Source organism: Amphiura filiformis, chromosome 8, assembly GCF_039555335.1.
Source record: "Amphiura filiformis chromosome 8, Afil_fr2py, whole genome shotgun sequence".
Classification (NCBI taxonomy): domain Eukaryota; kingdom Metazoa; phylum Echinodermata; class Ophiuroidea; order Amphilepidida; family Amphiuridae; genus Amphiura; species Amphiura filiformis.
In genome coordinates this window covers 29,294,821-29,316,069 of record NC_092635.1, presented here as the reverse complement: position 1 = coordinate 29,316,069, position 21,249 = coordinate 29,294,821, and the positions used below count along the sequence as shown (strand labels likewise).

Here is a 21,249-nt window from a genome sequence, read left to right as displayed (position 1 = left end):
GAAAGAATAACAATATCACACTTGTGGTTGGCTGACTCTAGCTCCTGGGTTCGTATGTCAAGCGAAACGGCTACAATTTGTACCACATTTGACCCAGGGTGCGGACCTCAATTCTGATTTTAAAAGGCGTAAACTAATTGCAAACAACACATGGTGTTTGCTACCTGTTGAATGCCAGGTAAATGTTTTTACACCTTCAGGCCAACGGGTTCCATTAGAAACTTGGTGGCATGCTCACATAACAGTTTAATCTTGGGGTTTTGTTGCTGTTAGTCTTTGGGGTTTATGCCATGTAGGCTGGTGTTTGATATGTTAGAGATTTGAGGTGTAAATTGGTATCAGGGATAAATGTAAATAAATAAATGTAGATATTTATATAGTGCTTTATGCCGTAAACAGCCTCAAAGCGCTTTACATTTATTCCGCCGTTATTAGAATATGTCGGAACCACGTTTGCTGCCTACAAATGGTGCAGGGTTCATCAGTACAACGACTGTGACTACCCCTAACAGCTTCCCATTGCACCTGGGTGGGTGAGGCAAGCGTGACAAAGCGCCTTGCCCAAGGGCGCAACATGGTGGCCGGACGGGGACTCGAACCCACGCACATCAAGCAAGCTCTCAGATTATGAATCCAAGGCCGTAACCACTGAGCCACCGTGCCCATGTCTCATCATAATTCTTACAGGGACTAGCAAACTACAGCAGGTCTCTTGTATGTCAATATCCTCTTATCAGTTATGAGAATTTTCAGGTTTAAACCTAAATTTGTTCATTTGTTCATTTGTTAAAGTTTATTTGTTATCAAAATGTATGCATTTTATTAAATTTCAGGATATTTTGGGGTATTTTTGCTTAATTTCATATAACCTTTCAGGTTTTTCTATCAATTTCAGGTCTGTTTTATGAAAGTTCATTCTCATGCTTATCTTATTAAAGTTACCAGGTATACAATGTAGCTATGTGTCACAAAATAGACATAAAATGGTTTAGATAAGCCTGTTTCCAAATGTTCTAAAAAAATTGAGAAAAATACTAATTTTTTATTTTTGAATCTTTATCAAAGTCCAAACCTTTAGTATATGTATGTCTTTAAAAAGTTTGTCCATTTAAATATTTGAAAACATACATTTTTGGAGCAGTTTGCAGAATATTAGATATATCTCCCCACCCATACCATGCATACAAATCAAGACCTCTCCAGGCTTTTTACAATTCATTAAAATTCACAAGCTTATGAGCATCATATAGCAAAGTGACTCTACATGTATTGTTGAGTCAAATTACAACTCACAGTCCATTTGGCAATCCAAATGGTGCCTGAGATATGATTATTTTATGTGAACAGAGAAAATATTGGAACATTTTCCTCATTTTACTTAATCTTATTACAGCTTACACAAAGTTCTGATCATTTATGGTTTGGCAACTGTCTGAACACACCTTATGTGGTTTCTTGTGGATTATTTGGGCAGAAAAACGTTGCGGTTTCTTAGTCAAATAGGGGTGAAAAAGCTTATTTCTCTAGAGAAATATTGTTGGTTAGGAACATGACAAACAAGTTGTATGAATGATGTTGTTTTTGATATTTCATAAAATATTATGAAGTCTGTGAAGTCTTTCCAAATTTGAAGTGTGGCAATAATGTAAATGTTACGCTATATTTAAATTTCTTTTATAAAGTTTCAATATATGCGACATGATCTGATTCACTCACTCAGACTAAAGTTGGACAATTTGAAAATTAAGTTTTTGTTTTTTTTATCTTTTGACATTGTATGTCAGGCAAAATGCCTTTATTTACTTAAATACACTACAAATATTACAAAGAAAATATTGCACAGCACATAATCCATAAATAGATTAGATATTATTACACAAATTTACATATATAATAAGATAATCAAACAAATAATTTAAGCAAAATGACAGAGCCAAGAACAAACACAAAAGTCATCCAAGTAACTGTTCATCTGCGATCAACTAACTAAAGTCCTCGCAGATCAAACCTCTCATCCGACGTTCTTGCCTAAAGAGGAACAGAAGACAAGGATGACCCCAGATTCTGAATTTGCCAATGCACATTTTGCCAACACATATAACATGATTGATATATTTTGAACGAGCACTGGTAATGTCATTATGATAATTAAATAAAACATTTTCAACAGAAAGCCTAAAATTCCTACCAAGCCAAAATTAAGTTATTACCATTTTAACTTACCCAGTACCTACGAGCTCCTATACGCTTGCTGCTGTTGAAATCCACACAAACTAGTTCTGTTTATATAAGACACCATTAATCTTTTGGTTTATTCCCTTCAGAAGGTAGACAAAACAGATTCCATATTTCATATGCACTTCAAAAAACTTATTTATAGCATATTTGCCAATTTTCTTTGGTAAAGAATGTGTCAATCATAAAAAGGCATATTTATATTCACCTTCATGGTTTTTTTTCAATGCAGGCCGAAAGAGCCCCTAACGCACACTCACATTATAGGGCTGATTAACCAAGTGGCCCCAATTTGAAAGTTCTTGTTGGTACCATTTATACAAGGGGAGTTTCCCTTCAGAACCAAGGGGATAGGTGAAAACTTTAATACCTATTCCCTTATTGTAAAAGAGTGAGAATTCACTCTTTCAAAGAGCTTCAGTCCACAAGAGTTACATTTCACTCTTTTGTGAGTGAAATGTGTCGGCACGGTGTTACTCAGTATGTGTGTCAACACACTATGGTATTCCAAATTTTATTAGATTGATATTAAGGTTAACCGATAGTATTGTTGCATCCCAAACCATAATCCTACTCATATACTCCTAATCTCTTAATCTGAATCCTAACCCCTAAACATAACCTTAACTCTGTAGTTATTCTGAAGTCTAGCTAAGTGTAAGTTTTCTTAAAATGAATTGCCTTTTTAACCATAATCTTCAAGTGTTCAGACTTTCGCATCTTGAAGCTGACTATAAAGGATCCACTTGTCCGAATCTCAATAAGCTTGACAGTTTTTTATGCAATTACTAGTTCTGAATTATCATTCTCTGTGTGCCATTTTTTAGATGAATAACTTCAGTGGTAGCGCCAGGAATTTTTCTTCAGGGAGGGGGCAAAGTGAAATGGGGAAGGAGCAAAAATCAGGGATGGGTATTTCACACAGTCAGAACTCTTTCCCTCAAGATGCCCCCAGTAATTTGAGTAAAAACCCCAAATCACAAAATTTACTCTTATTGTAGCAATTTTGTTCACCATTTGTTGATTTTTGGTCCCCCCCCCAAATATTTCTGATGCCGCCACTGTGAATAAACTTCACTAAATTGGATCCACTGTTATATGATAATCTATGCTTTACTGGCTTTACACTTCTCTTTTAATATGTATCATGCAGGGTCTTGAGAGTGAATATGTCTTCCAATTAGAATCCAAACCAGCCTGCAAACACCTATGGAAATGCTGCATAGAGCAACATGCATTCTTCCGTCTACCTCAAGCCATGGAAGGAGGTGTCTTGGGTCGGAGTTCATCACTTTCCAGTAAACAGTATAGACACAGGTAATGTTGATTTATGGACAGACCATTATGTTAATAGAAATGTTAATAAACAACATTAACAAGGCTTCACATAGGCTTACATGGCTAAAATGTGCAAGAATTGAGGTGTGTTCATTCAGACGTGTTAATGTTGTAAACTTTCAAATTGAGCCAATGCAGAGATGATGATGATACTAGCCTCCCGCAAAGAGGTAAATAAGTTTAATAAGTCAACGATTTCCACTCCTTGGATCCATGATGGCTTTCTGGGAGAGTGATATTAGAAGATGCTGTAACCTGGCATGGCCTGCCTTATAGGACTTGAAACTTGACATGATTTAGAAATTAATCACATAACACTTTCTGTCTATTGTTGGTCAGTTGCACGTATAGGTTCGCTCAAAAAATCAAGAAGATAACAAAATAACATGCTTCTAAGTAACTGCTATAGAATATTACTATTAGAATGAATTAATGCCCAGAATTAGTGCTCATGTTGTTGTGCAACATAACTGATAGAATTAAATGTTGCAAGTCAACTAACAGTTAAATATCACATGAGCAGGGGTAAGGTGGTATGTATACTTCGAAGGGGACATCAAAAAGGTGTGTTGTGGATGTACAGATGCATAGCTGGCTCATTTGTACACTGGACCTAGATGCATGAACTTGCAGTTATTCTTGCAGATTTAAGGAGGTTTGCAGTGCCCAACAATGGTAGAGAAATCTAACATTCTACATGGAAAAAAAAAAGTCAAGCTCTACAACACTACCTGTGTTTCAGTATTAGTGATGGCTACGAAACCTGGGTTATAATCGAGTGATATGGAAAACAAGATCAATTCGCTTGCCACATCATGGTACAGAATAATGGTAAACATGACACGCATTGACTATGTCAAGATATATACCATTACCAACACCCAAGTCTCTGATCAGTTGTATAAGGTACTGACAGTTACGTTTCCTTGAACACGTTCTCAGGATGTCAGAGGAAGAACTGTGTACAAGATACACCCTGTATACACTAAAACCTGGCAAGTGGAGACTAGGCTGATACAGGACATCCTTTCCTGACTTAAACGTCTTGCATTCTGAAGGTTTTGGGGACACAGATAGAATGGTTCAACCAGATGCTATCGCTGCCTTGGTCGTAGAAAGACTACTTGGCCATAGATACACTTTGTGTGCCCTGCAGCTAAATGAATGATGATGATGGTCTTATCATTTTGATTTCTGGTTTCATCTTTTGTTTTTGTACACAATAGTGGGCGAACACAAAGAGAAGCCATGGAGGCATCCACCGATCTAGAAAGACCTCAACCACGGGTATCAAGGACTCCTAGTAGGAGGTATCAACGTAGAGCTTCTTTCTCTGGTGAATCCCCTCATCATACCAGGGATACCTCAGGAATTATGGGTAATGAAGTTGCAGTATCTTTCTCACCGGACTCACATAGCAGGTAATGACATGGTTGTGATTGGGTGTGGTGTGTGGCAAGAATATTATGTAATGACACATTCTGTAGCACCACCTGCCGATCTAACATTGCCCCTGATTGGTCAATTACATGATATTTTCACTTTAATCACCAAGCAGAATGGAGCTTTTCAAATAATTCATCCCATTTTTTTTGCGTGGTGAAATTATTCTAACAATGTTGCTGATTGGGCCAATTGATAATAAAAGCTTCTTTTTGGACAATCGGCAGGTAGTTCTCATGGGGTTAAAAGGGTGATGAAAATTACATATGAGAATTTTCAAGTCTAAACATATTCATGTTTTAGTGAATTATTCAATTTTAACCTGGGTCCAATTTCAGTATTATATCTTTAGTATACCCATGCCTTATGAACAGATTAGGTGAGCAAAAAGACCTTTTAATTTAAGGATTCATAACTTATTTTTAGACCACATTTTACAATTTTACATCTGTACTTAACAGACTGCAAAATTCAGCACCATAGCAAAAATATGATAGCATTATCTCCTTTTGGACATTGTCAACCTAATATTTCTGGTTTAAACTGTTTAATTCCTGAAAATGTCATAATCCAGGCATACTACTTATGATGATAATATTATGCACGTAGCCATGAAATTAATATAAAAATGTAGTTAAATGTAATTTCTTGTATAGTATTAGTGTATTTTATGTAATAGCACATGCAAAATAACATACTTATAACATACTTATTTGTAGCATGTAGTTAACAAACAATAATTTAATAAACTCATTTTGTAGAGCTGAGACCCCTGTTAACAGACATACTAATGGTAGAGATAGTCCAACCTCAGGAATTAGTACACGCTCTGTGCCATGGGAGAATGGTGATGGACATACAGGGTAAGTTATAAAAGGAATTCATTTCCAAACCTGAAAAAAGGAAATACAAATGTAATTCAGGTTAGAACAAATAGATTTGTGCAGTTAAACTCACTTGTGATTGATAACCATATTGTTTTCGCAGGTAAAAGACGATTGCAATAAAATAAAACACACTCTTAAAGTAATTTTATTTATCATGTCCTTCTCTAGTATAGTGAAATGAACATATTAAAATATGAAATTAAAGAAAACAAGCTGGACAATGTGTAAACCATGCCAGATAAGTGGCTAGCCTAAACTCTTGGAAGAATGTACCGGGGAATGTACCCAGAATAGGTTAAGAATGCCTTTATGTTATGGGATTTTATCCATTTCCTTCTTTTTACAGTGTCGCACAAAAACCACCCAAGTCAATTTTAAAATCTGAATCTGCATATGATAGACGGTATGCCATTAATAACTTAGTGCATGCATGCATGATTATTTAAAACCAATCCCTGCATGGATCACCTAGATCTGAAAAATCATTGCACTGATTTTCTATAAAGGATAATTTGCCTACAGCACTGTCTTGCATTTGTAGGTGCTAGCATGTTTGATCATAATCGTATATTTTTTTTAGAATGTAGAGAAATATTCATTTTTTGACCCATCAGCACTGTCTACTGATAGCATGGTTTCTGAATGTGACTCAGTCCATTAATAAGCTGGATGTGTTGTATGGCGTCACCAGTGGTATAGCCAGGGGGCACAAGGGGCCATTTTTGCACTTTTTAGCCCATTTTTGACAATTGTTGTGTTCCCCCCATAACATTGCCTTGCCTCCCCCTTTACCCTGGCTATGCCACTGGGTGTCACAGGTGTCATTTAGTTCCAGGAATTGTTATCTTAGTGTGAAAATGCTGATGTTTAGAATCTTATAGCAGCATCTTAATGTAAAGTTACATGCTATTGAATACTTTTTTTATATTCTTAAGACGAGTCGGAGCCTTCACTAGGCCATATTTTTCCAGTTTTGGTGATTGTGCTATTTCTGCAGGGTAATGAGTCGATGAATCCACTGGTCACATTTATATTTCCATATGTATTACAGTTATTGAGTTAAGACAAATAATAGGCCAAAATATAGTTTTGCTTTTTCCTCCCTTCCCAAAAAAATCATGCGCATGGGGGAAAATTAAACTCATTACAATGAGCCTTGGGATCTCACTTATTTTACCCATACATTTTCTTGTGAGTGTGGGCTTTATTTTTTATTATCTCAATATTTGAGCACAAACACCGCTAGATCAGACACCGCTCAGACTCGCCTTAACTTCATTACAACTGAAATTCATGAAAGATATAACGACGATTTCATCACTGTTTATTGTTCGTTCATAATGATGTGCATAATTATTTTAAATGGCTTTGTTGTATTTTTTCTGTGTGTAATTTGTGATATTATTGTTAATAGAATGATTGTCCAAATTACTTATGTTACACATGAGAACCCAAGCATGAGCATGAGTTGTATAAATAGAATAGTTCATGTGCTATCACTAGTCAGGGTTGCCAAACCCGCGATTTGGTAGCCCAATTGGGCGACTTTTGAAGATTTTTCCTGTGACTTTTGACAATTTCCTGTCCCATAGAAACCAATGGTTAAGAAAAAATTTGGGCGACTTTTCAACATTGGCTCCCGTGATTTCCGGTAGTTTTCTGCCCCATTGAAACCAATGGTGAAGAGAAAAATTGGGCGACTTTTTGATTATTTGACCCGCGATTCGGGCTGAAATCTTTTGGCAACCCTGTCACTAGTATCAGTTTGCTATTGAGTTATGAATAGGAATCTGTTGCAGGCACTAAAACAGTTGTAAAAAACATAAAAACTGTTCGTTTGCTTTAACTCAGCAGACCCTAAAATAAAAAGCTGCTGACATGTTAAATTTAGGAAAGAAAAAAACACGGATTTTTGCCTACGCAAACAATAATTTTTCAGAATATTTTCTTCTGACATTCGATTTGAGTATATTTTTTGCAGGCACTAAAACAGTCATAAAAAACATAAATCTGTTTGTTTGCTTTAACTCGGCAGACCCTAAAATGTAAAGCTGCTGACGTGTTAAATTTCGGAAGGAAAAAACATAGATTTTTTCCTACGCAAACAATAATTTTTCAAAATATTTTCTTCTGACGTTTGATTTTGAGTAAATTTTTAATGCTTTTTAAAGTAATCTTAATGACTTGCACAATTTAATGATAGTCACATTCTTCACAATTCTAAATAAAGGTAAATTTGGAAGATTTTGTAAACAGTGCATGATATGATTGTTATGCCTATGGGAAATGCATTTATTTGTGTTTGTGCATGGACATGTTTGTAGCGCACAAAAAACAAACATGTTTTATTCATTAAAACAAATAATATTGCATTTTAGTTGAAAATTAGCCAACCATCCCTTATAGTTTTCCATTTTGTGCATGACTTCATATGACACTGTACTATAGCAATGTGTAGTGAAATCATAACTAGAAACAAGTCACATTTTTGACATTTCATGATTTTAAATGTAAATTATGTAAGCACTAGTTAATGAGCTTTAAAATGATACCAAAAATAACATGAATACTTTTCAAGATATGAATAATTTTGTAAATGATACCTTGATATTGTTGCCTTCTTGCTATACTGTCCGAGAAAATGGGCCAATTAATTTTCTGTTTTACACAAGATTTAATAAGGATTAACATAATTCCTCCATTAATTATTGTTGAAATAATCCTCTTTTTAGTATGGTAAGTGCTTTCAAGGATTTGAAAGTCAATTTAGTCTCAGAGTCAAATACAATGAACATGATGAAAGTATGTTTATAACTCAAAAACATGTCTGGCGACTTGTAACAGGTTTTGCGGGATTGGATCACAAATGTTACAGATGATCAACTGTGTAAGGGATGGCTGTCCATATATTGAAAAAAATCACATCGTGTGAAGAAACTGACCATATTTCTTGACTCCTGCATACATGCCCGACACCATGACATTTTGCAGTCAATGATTTTTGTATTGTGTAACATTTTACTTTTCTTATCTCTCTGCAGGGGTTTATTTACACCTGCCGGTACTACCCCTGTATCCGCATACAGCTCCGGTCAGAAACGACGCTCCAAGTCAAGAGGACCCTCACCTGGCCCGCGGCGTTACTATAGCGACTGGTCTGGTAGTGAGAGTGAAGTCGTGCACAGCTGGAAGAAACACAAGTATGTATTGCTTAGTATGGTTTAATTTTTGCCTGTGTGTGGAAATGAAATTTGTTGGGAATGTTATGAAGATGTGAATTTACCATGATTCATTTGCATCGGCAGGCCTTACTCAGTGGCGTACCGAGGCTGCTCCTAGCCCGGGGGGCTGAAGGAAATTCAATTTTCCCGCCCCTTCCTCATCTGCCCGAAAAGGTTGACCCAATTTTTTTTCCGGTCGTTTGAAAAAGTGAAGAGCAAAAAAAAAAAAAAAGGATTATAAACACATGTTGATGTATAGTACAATTTTTTCAAATTTTTTTATACTTATCAAAATTTTGTCCACCCTTTTTTTCTTTAATAATTCTTTTTGCCGCCTTCTTCTTCTGCCGCCCCTTCGCTTTTTGCCGCCCCTGATTTTACCCGGCGGCTGGCGCCCTAAACCCCCAAAATACGCGCATGTTACTTATGAGACAAAAGAGCTTACACGCAAAGAGATGGACTCTGCCTTGTTTGCTTGTCACTTCGGCACCAGCACTAAATTTGTTTGATCTCTAGATCGACCGTCGATGCTTCTTTGATACTTGTTATTATTCAAGTTCAAGTTCAAGTTCAAGTTTATTTGTTTTCATCTCAATTCACAATAAAATTATACAAATGGAAATTAAAGATAAGGAAAACATAATGAGATAACTTATAGAAACACAATAAGAACATGAAAAGTGAAGAGATGTGGATGCCATAAAACGCAGAGCGTGAAACTTGTGGCACCCAATCTGAACAAGATGGAAATTTAACTTACGCTACAAAATTAATATGTACAACGAATGTATCATGTGGCGAAATAAGAATAAATGAAAATTAATTGAACGGAATCAATAAATCAGATAATAATACTTGAAAGTACAACAATAAAAAAAAATATAATAAATAACATATTTTGACACAAGGCTGAATGAAACGAGAAGCGTATGATTCCCTCACTTGAAAGATAATTAGGATAAGATCGGAATCAAACATATTGTGCCAAATAAATTAATGGTGTATGGACAGGCTGAACAGTACAAGACAAGACAGAACAGGACAGAACAGACCCAAGTAAGACGGGCAGTTTGAAAATACCCTTAAAACGGAAGTTTAATCAGTTGTGGTATAAGAATCGATTAAATAATCTTTAAGTCTATGTTTGAAAATAGCCAATGTTGGAGACTGTTTCAATGATTGATCAAGGGAGTTCCAGAGCAGGGCACCCTGGATCCGAAGGATGTTTTCAGCCAGCTTGGTATTGGTAAGGGTTACGTGAAGGTCATTCGAGAAACGGGTGTCATGGGTGTGGATGTCTTTGTTGGTTATAAAATAGTCTGGGTCAGTAGTATGAGATGGTAGTAGGTCATGAAGGCAGTTGAACATAAATTGGGCAGTTTGGAAAATGTAAAGGTCATGGATTTTTAGCGTCCGGATAGACTTGAATAAGTCGGTGTGGGCGAGCCAAACGGAATAGGTACATGTTCTGATAATTTTCTTCTGCATTAAGAAAAGTGTATGGAGATGGGAATTGTTTTGTCAGCCCAGATCATGGCACAGTAATTAAGATAGGGGAAAACAAGGGTATTATAAAGAGTGATCAATGAGTCAGAGGGGAGAAATGGTCTAACCTTCCTAATGATACCATTGTATTTCGAGACAATGATTGTAACATGGGATGTGTGTGATTTCCACGACAGGTCGTCGTCTATTAGAATGCCAAGAAATTTAGTTACATTAACTTGTTCAATTAGCTTATCGTCAATGCAAATTTTAATAGTTGACGGGGGAAAGGGGGTATGTTTATTTTTAAATAACATGAAATTGTTTTTTTATATTTAGAGAAAGTTTGTTTAGTTTAAACCAGTCAGATATAACATTAAGTTCTTTGTTCAACTTAGACTCCAGTGATTTTTGGTCTTTATCCGAATAAATTATATTAGTATCATCTGCAAACATGATAAAAAGGAGATTAAGGCGCATTTAGGGAGGTCATTTATATACAATAAAAATAGTAGGGGGCCTAAGATCGAACCTTGGGGAACCCCGCACTCAATTGATAAGGTGGAAGAGCGATGTTGATTAAAAACGACAAACTGCTTCCTATCATTGAGGTAATTTTGAATCCAAAGATTGGCAATGCCCCTAATACCATAATTATCAAGCTTGTTAATGAGAATTTGGTGATTTAACGTGTCGAATGCTTTACTTAAGTCTAAGAAAATTCCTACCGTGCAAAGCTTTTTGTCGAGGGATGTGACAATTTTATCATATAATTTATTAATGGCCATATAAGTTGAAAGTTTTGGTCTAAAACCAAATTGGTCACTGGTAAGAATGTCATGTTTCTCGACAAAGTTAATGATCCTTTGTAAATCAATTTCTCAAGAATTTTTGACAACGCAGGTAGAATGGAGATTGGCCTATAGTTATTAAATAAATATTTGTCGCCGAAATTAAAAATAGGGATTACTTTGGCAGTTTTAAAAATTGATGGAACAATGCCAGTGGACATGGAGTTATTGAAAATATGAACAATAGGACCGACAATTTTAGGCATGATTTGTTTGAGGAGGCTTGAACTTATACCGTCGACGCCACAACTGTTGCTTGATTTGAGAGATGAAGAAATATCTAGCACTTCCTCTTCCGTGGTGGGAGATAGGAAGATACTATGATTAAGTGAATTTGGATTGCTGAATTTGGTGTTGTTGGGCGGAGGTATTTTCGCAGCAAGTGACGGACCAATGTTGGTGAAGAAGTCATTGAGTTTATTCGCAATTTGGACAGGGTCTTTGATTTCTGAACCATCACTATCAATGAAATGAGAAGGTGGCTTAGAGGATTTATTCCTGCCAAGAATGTGATTAAGGGTTTGCCACGTCTTCTTCATGTTGTTTTTGTGGGCGTCGAGCTCAGCAGTGATATGGTTTTTCTTTGCAACTCTAAGGAGGTGATTGAGTGTGTTACGGTATTTAGTATATTTAAGTTTATTGTCGTGGCTGGGATTTGATCGGTATTTCCTGAAAAGTTTATCTTTGGTGATTATTGAATTAATTAGTCCTATGGTTATCCAGGGTTTCTTAGGTGTTTTACGTTTAGATTGCTTTATTGATTTGATAGGGCAGTGGATGTTATATAATTGAGACAATCTGTCGTGGAATTCATTAAATGCGGTTTCCGGATTGTCATCCTTGTAGACACAATCCCATTTTGTAGCGACAGACCGTGGAGGAATCCCTTGATGTTATTGGGTTTTAATTGACGCGTTTGCCTCGTTTGGAAATCTGAGCTGGGCCGTGTTGCGTTACTAGAATTAATATTGCGATTTTTTAATGAAAAGATTGGAAAATGGTCTGAGATGTCAGTAACTAGCACGCCAGAATCAATGCGACCCGAAGGATCATTAGTGATGATGTTATCGATGATCGTTGCAGAAGTTTCGGTAACACGGGTAGGCCTATCAATGGTGGGGAAAAAAGCCATGTGAGAAAATCAGATTAATGAAATCGCTGACATAAGATTTGGTTTCAAATTTAAGCAAGTCGATATTGTAATCTCCCATGATGTAACAGGGCTTGCTTTCATTATTGACTGTATTAACAACGCGTGAAAGCTCAGTATAAAAAGAGTCCAGGATGACGGCATCAGGACGATAGATAATGCCAACGATTGTGTTTCTTTCAAGAGAGGGGTTTTTGGAGTTGTTTATCTCAATGAAAACAGAGTAACAATCTGGGCAGTCGATGTTGAGGTCAGGTCTAATTGTATAGTCAATATCGGGATCAATAAAAGGATGCCCCCGCCGTTACGGCCATGACGAATAGAGTTTACAACACTATATCCTTCACCGACATCAACTAAATTAGAATCATCTTCACACCTGAACCAGGATTCAGAAAAGCCATAAATGTGGAATTTGTGATTGATAGCGGAAAGATAATTGGTGATGTCGTTAGAGTGTTTATTCAAGCTACGGATATTATGATGAAATAAGGAAAGCTCAGGATAAGTGTTGTGCGCGGTTTTTAGTTTGTCATTTAGATCGTCACAAAGGTAGTAGTTACAATTGGGGCTTTGAATAGAGTCGATATTACAGTCATCATCAGCGGTCGTGGTATGAGGGTTGAGGGTACTATTGAATTTAAATGGGTCAAATCTGGGTCCGTTAGACAAATTGAACATAAAACACAAAACAGATAAACACAAGTATAACTTTGTATAACAAGGTTATACAAAGTTAAATAGAATTACAATTGAGCACACCAATGTGTATCAAATACACGATGGAACAGCGATTGCTCAATGATCTTAAATAAACTACAAAAATTAGACTTACAACTTAACTTACAACTGAGATTGATTTTACAAACTTACTATTTAAAGCAAGAATAAACAAGCACTGCTTGTGGAGCATAATTACCTGGAATGTTGAAATTATGCAAAATTTGAGAAAAGAGACCAAGTATAACTGGATGTTTGAGAATTGAATAATCAGGTAGTGGAAACAATTAACAATATAACAACAAAATATAAAAATTGAATAAGACCTAGTATATGAGAAATCAAAAATAAAGAGCAACCTTGATAAATCACCTTGATAAATCACCATGCAGCACTGATCATAACTACACGTTATGAAGATTAAGGAAAATGTATCATAAACATCATGAATATGAATTAATCAAGATAGAGCATATAATTAAAAAAGACTGGCATATTATCATGATTATATAATTAACACATTGGAATCAAATAGTTACACATTTGGAGGGAAATCAGGGTTGCAGTTAAATATGAAAGGAGAGCAATAAAACCAAGAGGCCTAATGCAAGAGAAATCAAATAAAAAGCAACCCTGAAAAATCACCACAGTACTGATCATAACTACTTCATCTCATGAAGATCAAGGTAAATATAACATAAATATATCATAAATATAAATTAATCAAAACAGAGCATATGATTCCAAAAACTAACTGGCATTAAAAATAATTAACACATGCAATGGAATCAAATAGTTACACAGTGCAGAGAGAAATCAGGGTTGTAGTTAAATATGAAAGGAGAGCAATAAAACCAAGAGGCCTAATGCAAGAGAAATCAAATAAAAAGCAACCCTGAAAAATCACCACAGCACTGATCATAACTACTTCATCTCATGAAGATCAAGGTAAATGTAACATAAATATATCATAAATATAAATTAATCAAAACAGAGCATATGATTCCAAAAACTAACTGGCATTAAAAATAATTAACACATGCAATGGAATCAAATAGTTACACAGTGCAGAGAGAAATCAGGGTTGTAGTTAAATATGAAAGGAGAGCAATAAAACCAAGAGGCCTAATGCAAGAGAAATCAAATAAAGAGCAACCCTGAAAATCACCCCAGCATTGATCATAACTACATCATCTCATGAAGATCAATTATGAACTAACAACTAATTAATCAGAATTAGTGCTAAATTTGTATTGGTCAATAGCATTACATGCAAAGATTCATAATGATATCTCAATTAACAATAGTCAATTAATTGATTTTAATAAATAATAAGGATCAACCATGCATCAATGGTCGATCAAAAGATTGAACTGATTTGTTTCTATTGCCTTATTGGGAGCAAAATAGTGTACCTTTGGATTATTTCACCTTGCCATGGTAAACATTAATGTGCATGCTTGTTTGCGTTGTGCTGGTAGTGTGTTGTACTGCGCTAAGTATTACATGTACAAACCTTTGTAAAGCTCAAGCTTAAGTCAGGGGTCTGACAGTGAAACACGGACCAGCCAAGTTTGTACGCTACGGGATGCTTTACAGAAGTTGCCACAAATCACAAAATTTGACACACGTATGGGGCCCGCCATGGGGTGCTAAGGGGGTGTATACAGTGCGTCCGGGTGCTAATAGCACGTCCGTTAGCACCCCGGTTACGCGATCAGCATCGCATACAGTACGCGTTCATGATGTCAATGACTGTGAGTTTGACGACGACTTCCGAATAGACTGATTCCAAGTATTATGTAGCAGGACATGTTATGATTGTAATTTAGAGCAATTTCTCTGTATTTTCTTTCTATTTATGGATGGACCTTGGTCAGTTTTATGTATTTAATAAAGTTAAGTTCGTATTGATTGTACAAGAGGAGATTGATATGAAGTACTGGGAGTTTAAAGAGTACACAAAAGGAAAGTTATGTGAGAAGTACGGGTATAAAAACAACTTGTGGGTAAAAACAGGGTTTTTTATTAAATGGTGAAACATAGATTTTGCTGTGTGATGTGATCTATAGTTGATCAAATCTATGTTTGATCACTAATGTTTTAATAATATAATACGTAAGAGGCATAATTGGAATAAGAAGTGCAAAATTGTGACTGCTTTTCTTATCTTTTCATTTGTAGTCGGAGAGCAATGTCTGAGGGTGGAAGCGACCATGAATCATCTCATAGACGTCATCATCATCATAAGCATCGCAGGAGAAGGTACGTATGCCACAGATATTACATTCATTCCAAAGCAGTGAAAATAAGTTCAAAGTTATCAGTCATTCAGTATTTGAAATCAGACAGTTTTGGATTCCTATACCTCATCAGGCAACTGACCCGCTAGGCTGGTCATGTGATAGATGGCTAGGAATTGTCTTCATGGCCCAGTCTTGTGACCAGTCCAGAAGGTTGCCTTTTCTAAGTTCAAAAGTTCTAAAGCATTGTTGTAGGCTAATGTGATATCATCATTTAATAAACCACAGTGGTCTCACACCAATTCTGTCAATTTGCAAAAGCTTTGTGTATAAGTTGGATAATTAAGTTTCACATAATGTGACTGATCATATCAAAACGTGCCAGTTGTCTGAACCTTTATAGATGATAATACAATTATGTATGAAGAAAATAATGAAATTGAGAAGTAATTTGTGCACAATTGTTATACAGAGTTGTAATTTGACATTCAGCATCATTTGATTCAGCATGAAAGCAGCTCCGTAACTTGCTTAAGAAATTTCAAGTTTATTTTTTATGACAATAACTATGTTTTGATGTGATTGCTCTCATATGTTGTCACAAACTTGCCAGCCCTTTTACAATGTAAAAAGATTTGAGGAATTCTACACAGTGCCACCATACTGAATTAGCCAATGAGATGATGATGATTTTATTAGCCAACCAGGACACTACTTTCATTTGTGCATAGCACACTACAGTACATGTAAAATAACTTTTGCCAATTGTATTATCCAGTGTATGTAGGGGCTCCACCTGAACTTAAAAAACCTTAAAACAGTCCCTGACTATTTCTTCCATGCAGTTGTGTGTGAATTGCCCAGAAAAAACCATTCATGGCTTGGATTCACATTGCTTTGAAATACATTAAGTGATAGCTTTTGTTTAAATTGTTGCACAGTTTATAACATCAAGTGTAATCCCACATTATTACATATTTCTATGTTCTAATCAGATCTCGAGGTGGTCAAACGAGCGGTAGTGAATCTGAGCATCAATATAATGAAGGGAGACGACGTAGACATCACAGGTATGAACCCAAAGAAGATTTTTACCACAGCACCACAATGCACCATATACTTTTTGCAAAACACCCTCAAACTGGTCCTTGATGCATGCAAGTTCCCATTGAACATAAGTACTAATTACAAGTGTTCGAAAATTAAGAGCTCCAGAAAGTAAGACAAAATAGGGTTATGAAATTTGAAATGAAAACTGGGAACCATCTATATGTCTCTCTATACTTTTGTATAGGTATCATTCATGTCCATTGTAGCAGAGTACCCTGAGGTGTTTGGTCTGGCTGATATAGCTGATAAAGGTCAAATTTCACACAAGTAGCATGTGCAGTACATGGTGCTGGATTCTGAGTATGCTGTGAAAGTCTTTGAATCTGAGACAAGTAGTCTCAGTTTGAATGAAACCATTCAATAACCTTATTAACTTCACATACAAGATAGACATGAACTGATTGATTGTATTCATGAGCAGGTGAATTCAGTTCTGGTTAATTATCTTGTCTTCTCATAGCATAATAGGCTGTGATTGATTAATTGATTGATTGATGAAATAACCTATTGGTAACTTGTTACATTTCACATTCAAACTGGATGAAACTATATTTTGCATGTGAATTTTTATGTAATCTTGTGTGGGTGCGTAGGGGTGCATTTGTAAACACCAGCAAACGAGGACACACATGAGAAATCACTGTTACTTTGAATGCTTAGGAACTTTGAACAGCCAAAGTGTTCACAATGTTTCTAGATCATAAACAGCATTTAAAAGCAATATGAGTAATTACTGCAGTAGGGGGCTTTAGGGTCAGTCCATACTTGGAAAGCTAACTTAATTACGTCAAGGGTAAGGCATAAAATGTGGGTGTGTGTGTGTGTGGGGGGGTGTGAGCAGTTGGATAGGAAAAACTAGTAAACAAATAACTCAATAAGGTGGGTGGACGGACATTGTTAGTGTTCACACATGGGTGTGTGTATATTTTGTATGTTTTTTTGATAATTTAAATCTATGTTAAATGCATTTAATTTGTATTTTTTTAATAAAGCAAAATACATCAACTTCTACATCATTTGAAACTGCTTTGTTATAACATACTGTTAACCCTTCTTTCTCTATTGTTTTCATTATTTTAGATCCAGTGAGCACATGATAGAGTCCGAATCACAGTGGGCTGCTGTTCAGTCAGGCATGAGAGAACATGGAGAAATGAGACAAGCAGGTGACTCGGCAGTCAAGAAACTACCAAGAGACATGTATGTCTTGTTCTAATTATTGTGTTTGCTCATGGTTTATTCAGTTTCAGCTACTCTTCTTTCTTGAAACCCAGATGGGGATCTGATGCAAACTACAAAGTTGACAAAGTCCTGCTGAAATAAGAAAATCAATTGTTAGTCCATTTACCACAAAAACCATTTTCTTGTATTAGCTGTTTGGCATCTTATATTTTGATTTGTTATATTTTGCTACTCAAAGACAACCACTTCCAAATAGTGTGGCAATTTGAGATATGGGCTGTCAAAGTCCCCAAGGGTCACAGTTCATACAGAGATCAAAATTCAAACTTGTCCAAATCATAAGTAATGCCGGAGCAATGCTCTCAGGCTGAAGTGCCCATATCTGTTTCCTTAATCTTTGGGCCAGACTCAATCCCCTGGTCAAATTGTTATTGGAGGAAGGGGTGGGGTGGGGTTGGCCACTTCTCATGCATAATGGGCTGTTATACCTTCCCAGCAGTATGTTATGTATATTCTGTACCCATAGAGAGTCAATAGTCTTAACCTCATAGCACTGTCTGGGTTTGAACCTGTAACCCTCCAATCATGACTGCTGTCCTTGTCACTAATTCACAAGCATAGAGTCGGAAACAAGAAACTGACTTTCACTAGGCTAAACACAGTTTTCCACTTTTCTCATTTCTCATATCAATTCTCATTTTAAATAACTTGTGTTTAAACTAGAACCAGTCAAAAAAATGTGCACTTCTTTTTTGAGGTCCTTATTTACATGTTTCTTTACTTTTTTCTTTAACAGTTACACAAATGGATCTGTGAGCAGTAGACATGAGAGACATCGTTCTAGAGATAGAGATTATGATGAACACCACAGGTGGCTCAAGGATAAGAGGTGGGTCATGATCAGGATTTCTGTTGTTTCCTATTCTTGAATGTTGGTTCTGAAAATATTGAAGATTAACACTATTGCGGTTTATCACAGCTTATTCCTAGCAAGTCCATTTAATTGATGTGTTTTGTGAAACTTAAGCTTGTTGTGATAGTCCCTTGTTAGGATCTTTGTCTGTCTTTCCTATTCATACTTCCAGTCAACCTCTTGAGGTTCATTTTGCCACTTGAAGGTTTTCTACCAAGCTCCATGCTCCCACAAAATCTCTCATGACTTCTTGACCAGCAGAAATTGTCAACTGCTGTAATACATTTGATATATAAAGCAAGGTTCTTGAAAAGTTGAAACCAGACTTTAGGGTTTGTTTTGTAGATCCTCTGGATTCTAATTCTGCTGGAAAATACTACATACAGCAAATTACAGTGGCAACTCGTTAACACGAACCCTCTTAACATGAAGTTCCTGATAACAAGAAGTATGTTTTACATTCCCAAGCATACATTTCACATGTTATTAGAACTGGATAACATGAACTCCTGATAACAAGAAGTAAAATTTGAATTCCGCACAACTTCGTATTAATGAGTTTCCACTGTAACTGTAAAATGAAGCTTTACTTGAAATTAACATTTTTGTTTTCTGTTTCTTGCAGGAAATCCCAAGACCCTGAGTTTGTGCAAGAATTACGTAGACATATCCAACCAGAATTAGTAGATCCAACGCAGTACACAGAAGACGAATTGAGAGACATTCCTTATACTAATGTAGAGTAAGTCAGGGTGTATTTCTTATACTAATGTAGAGTAAGTCAGGGTGTAGCATAAGTCAAATATCATTTAGACTGAATTATGAATTAACTTTCTTCTAATGTCCTTCAAGAAATTGAAATCCAATTTCAAGGAAAATTTACCAACATTGTGGTTAAATTTGGCATATTCTGTTACAATTATCAGCATGTTAGTAAGTAACTTGGAATTTGATATTTGTATATTATGTTTTGCCACATAAACCAATATATATTAGGGAGGGCGAGTTAGCGCAGCGGTAGTTCCCTCGCTTTGCACCACTGAGGTCCGGGTTCAAGCCCGGGCGCGCCCAAGGACTCATGTGCACTTGGTTTATCCCGATTCCATGCTCGCTCTCACAGGTTTTCTCCGGGATCTGCGGTTTCCTCCTGTATCGCAAAAATCGGTGATTAGTTGTTTGGTTATCAAAAACTTCCTTCACCCAATGGAATTTGGGGAGCTGCACAGATAATTGGTGGATGTAACAATCTAAATGCGGATAGGTGTGCGCCGTTTGGCAGCAACCTAGTTGATGCGATCTGATTGTGATGATTCACCATTGCAGCGAAATTACAGCGCTTTGAGTCCTCTAAGATCGGGAGAAAGGCGCTTTATAAATCCAAAATTTATTATTATTTATTATTATATGTTTGTAACACATTGACCTGCATTCCATCAGGTATTCCATTCATTCATGATACACTTATTAACATCTTGCATAAAGTGTAAACAAACCAACCATGAACATGAAAAGCTTAAAATCATGAGATACATTGTAAAGCGCTGGTCCCATCAACATTATCAGAGATGCTATGAACCAGGGGAATTAAAGCAACCATGATCTGACTCAAAAGTGGGTGTGAGCAGATCAAAATACAAGTTGAGGTATAAACATGAAGGTAGCCAGTGGGCAGATGCCTCCTGTGGCACATCTCAATAAGTCAAATTTATTTTTATGTAAAGAATTTTCAGACAACTTAACGTTTTATCAAAATGTTGACAAGCTTTGGAAAACTGCAGATAGGAAAACTAACTCTGTGAAGCATATTTCATCGATTTATTCATTCACCTTTGTATATCCTTTCCAGTGTACCAGTGCATGTTGGTAACCAGAAGAAACCAAACTTACATAGGGTACATGATGAGCATGGAGATTCACACAGGTTGGTATATCCCTCTTTTTAGAAAATTCCTTGATTTTATTTGACAATACCATGTGGCACCTGCTTTCAGCATGTTTCTGCTGAACAAACGGTTGACAGGTTATGCGAGGAATATGTGCAAACGACCCCACTCGAAACAGATCGGGTGAAAGGTGATATGGGTTGTTGTGAGTTAACCTCACCGTCAACTACCTATGAAGTGCTTAAATAGGTAATACCTGGTGACGTGCCCAGTAGAAACAGTACGAGTGATGATTTAGTGGGTGACACCGGAAGACACTTAAACTGTGACAAACAACAATACAGCATGAGGGATAAAAATCTCACCTTAAAGCAGCTTGAAGGTCCCAAAAAAGTTTTTCTGGACTTCTGCCCTCCCCACTAAATATGTGAGTAGTGAATCTTGACCCTGCATTAGAACTAGCCCTGTTCACAAACCGTGACGCCTCTCGAATAGCAAGATATTGGTGGAATATCTTGGATCATCATAGGTATATCAGAGTACAGCACAGAGCATGTACTACCCTGCATTTGCAGTGTATCAGAAACA

At 36.3% G+C, this 21,249-nt stretch overlaps 1 protein-coding gene across 5 annotated transcripts in view; it reads left to right on the top strand.

Annotated features, from left to right (window-relative positions):
• Positions 1-21,249, top strand: part of LOC140158918 (band 4.1-like protein 4) — a 90,132-nt gene that overhangs the window by 56,929 nt on the left and 11,954 nt on the right. For 4 of the 5 annotated variants that reach the window (XM_072182188.1, XM_072182190.1, XM_072182191.1 and 1 more), the window contains exons 8-18: positions 3,389-3,552; positions 4,800-4,994; positions 5,778-5,879; positions 6,250-6,306; positions 8,945-9,103; positions 15,515-15,595; positions 16,569-16,643; positions 17,764-17,883; positions 18,662-18,754; positions 19,404-19,520; positions 20,625-20,699. In XM_072182188.1, coding sequence (XP_072038289.1) covers positions 3,389-3,552; positions 4,800-4,994; positions 5,778-5,879; positions 6,250-6,306; positions 8,945-9,103; positions 15,515-15,595; positions 16,569-16,643; positions 17,764-17,883; positions 18,662-18,754; positions 19,404-19,520; positions 20,625-20,699 — 1,238 coding nt within the window. The remainder of the gene's footprint in view (positions 1-3,388; positions 3,553-4,799; positions 4,995-5,777; positions 5,880-6,249; positions 6,307-8,944; positions 9,104-15,514; positions 15,596-16,568; positions 16,644-17,763; positions 17,884-18,661; positions 18,755-19,403; positions 19,521-20,624; positions 20,700-21,249) is intronic. The other variant, XM_072182189.1, reaches the window with a different exon arrangement.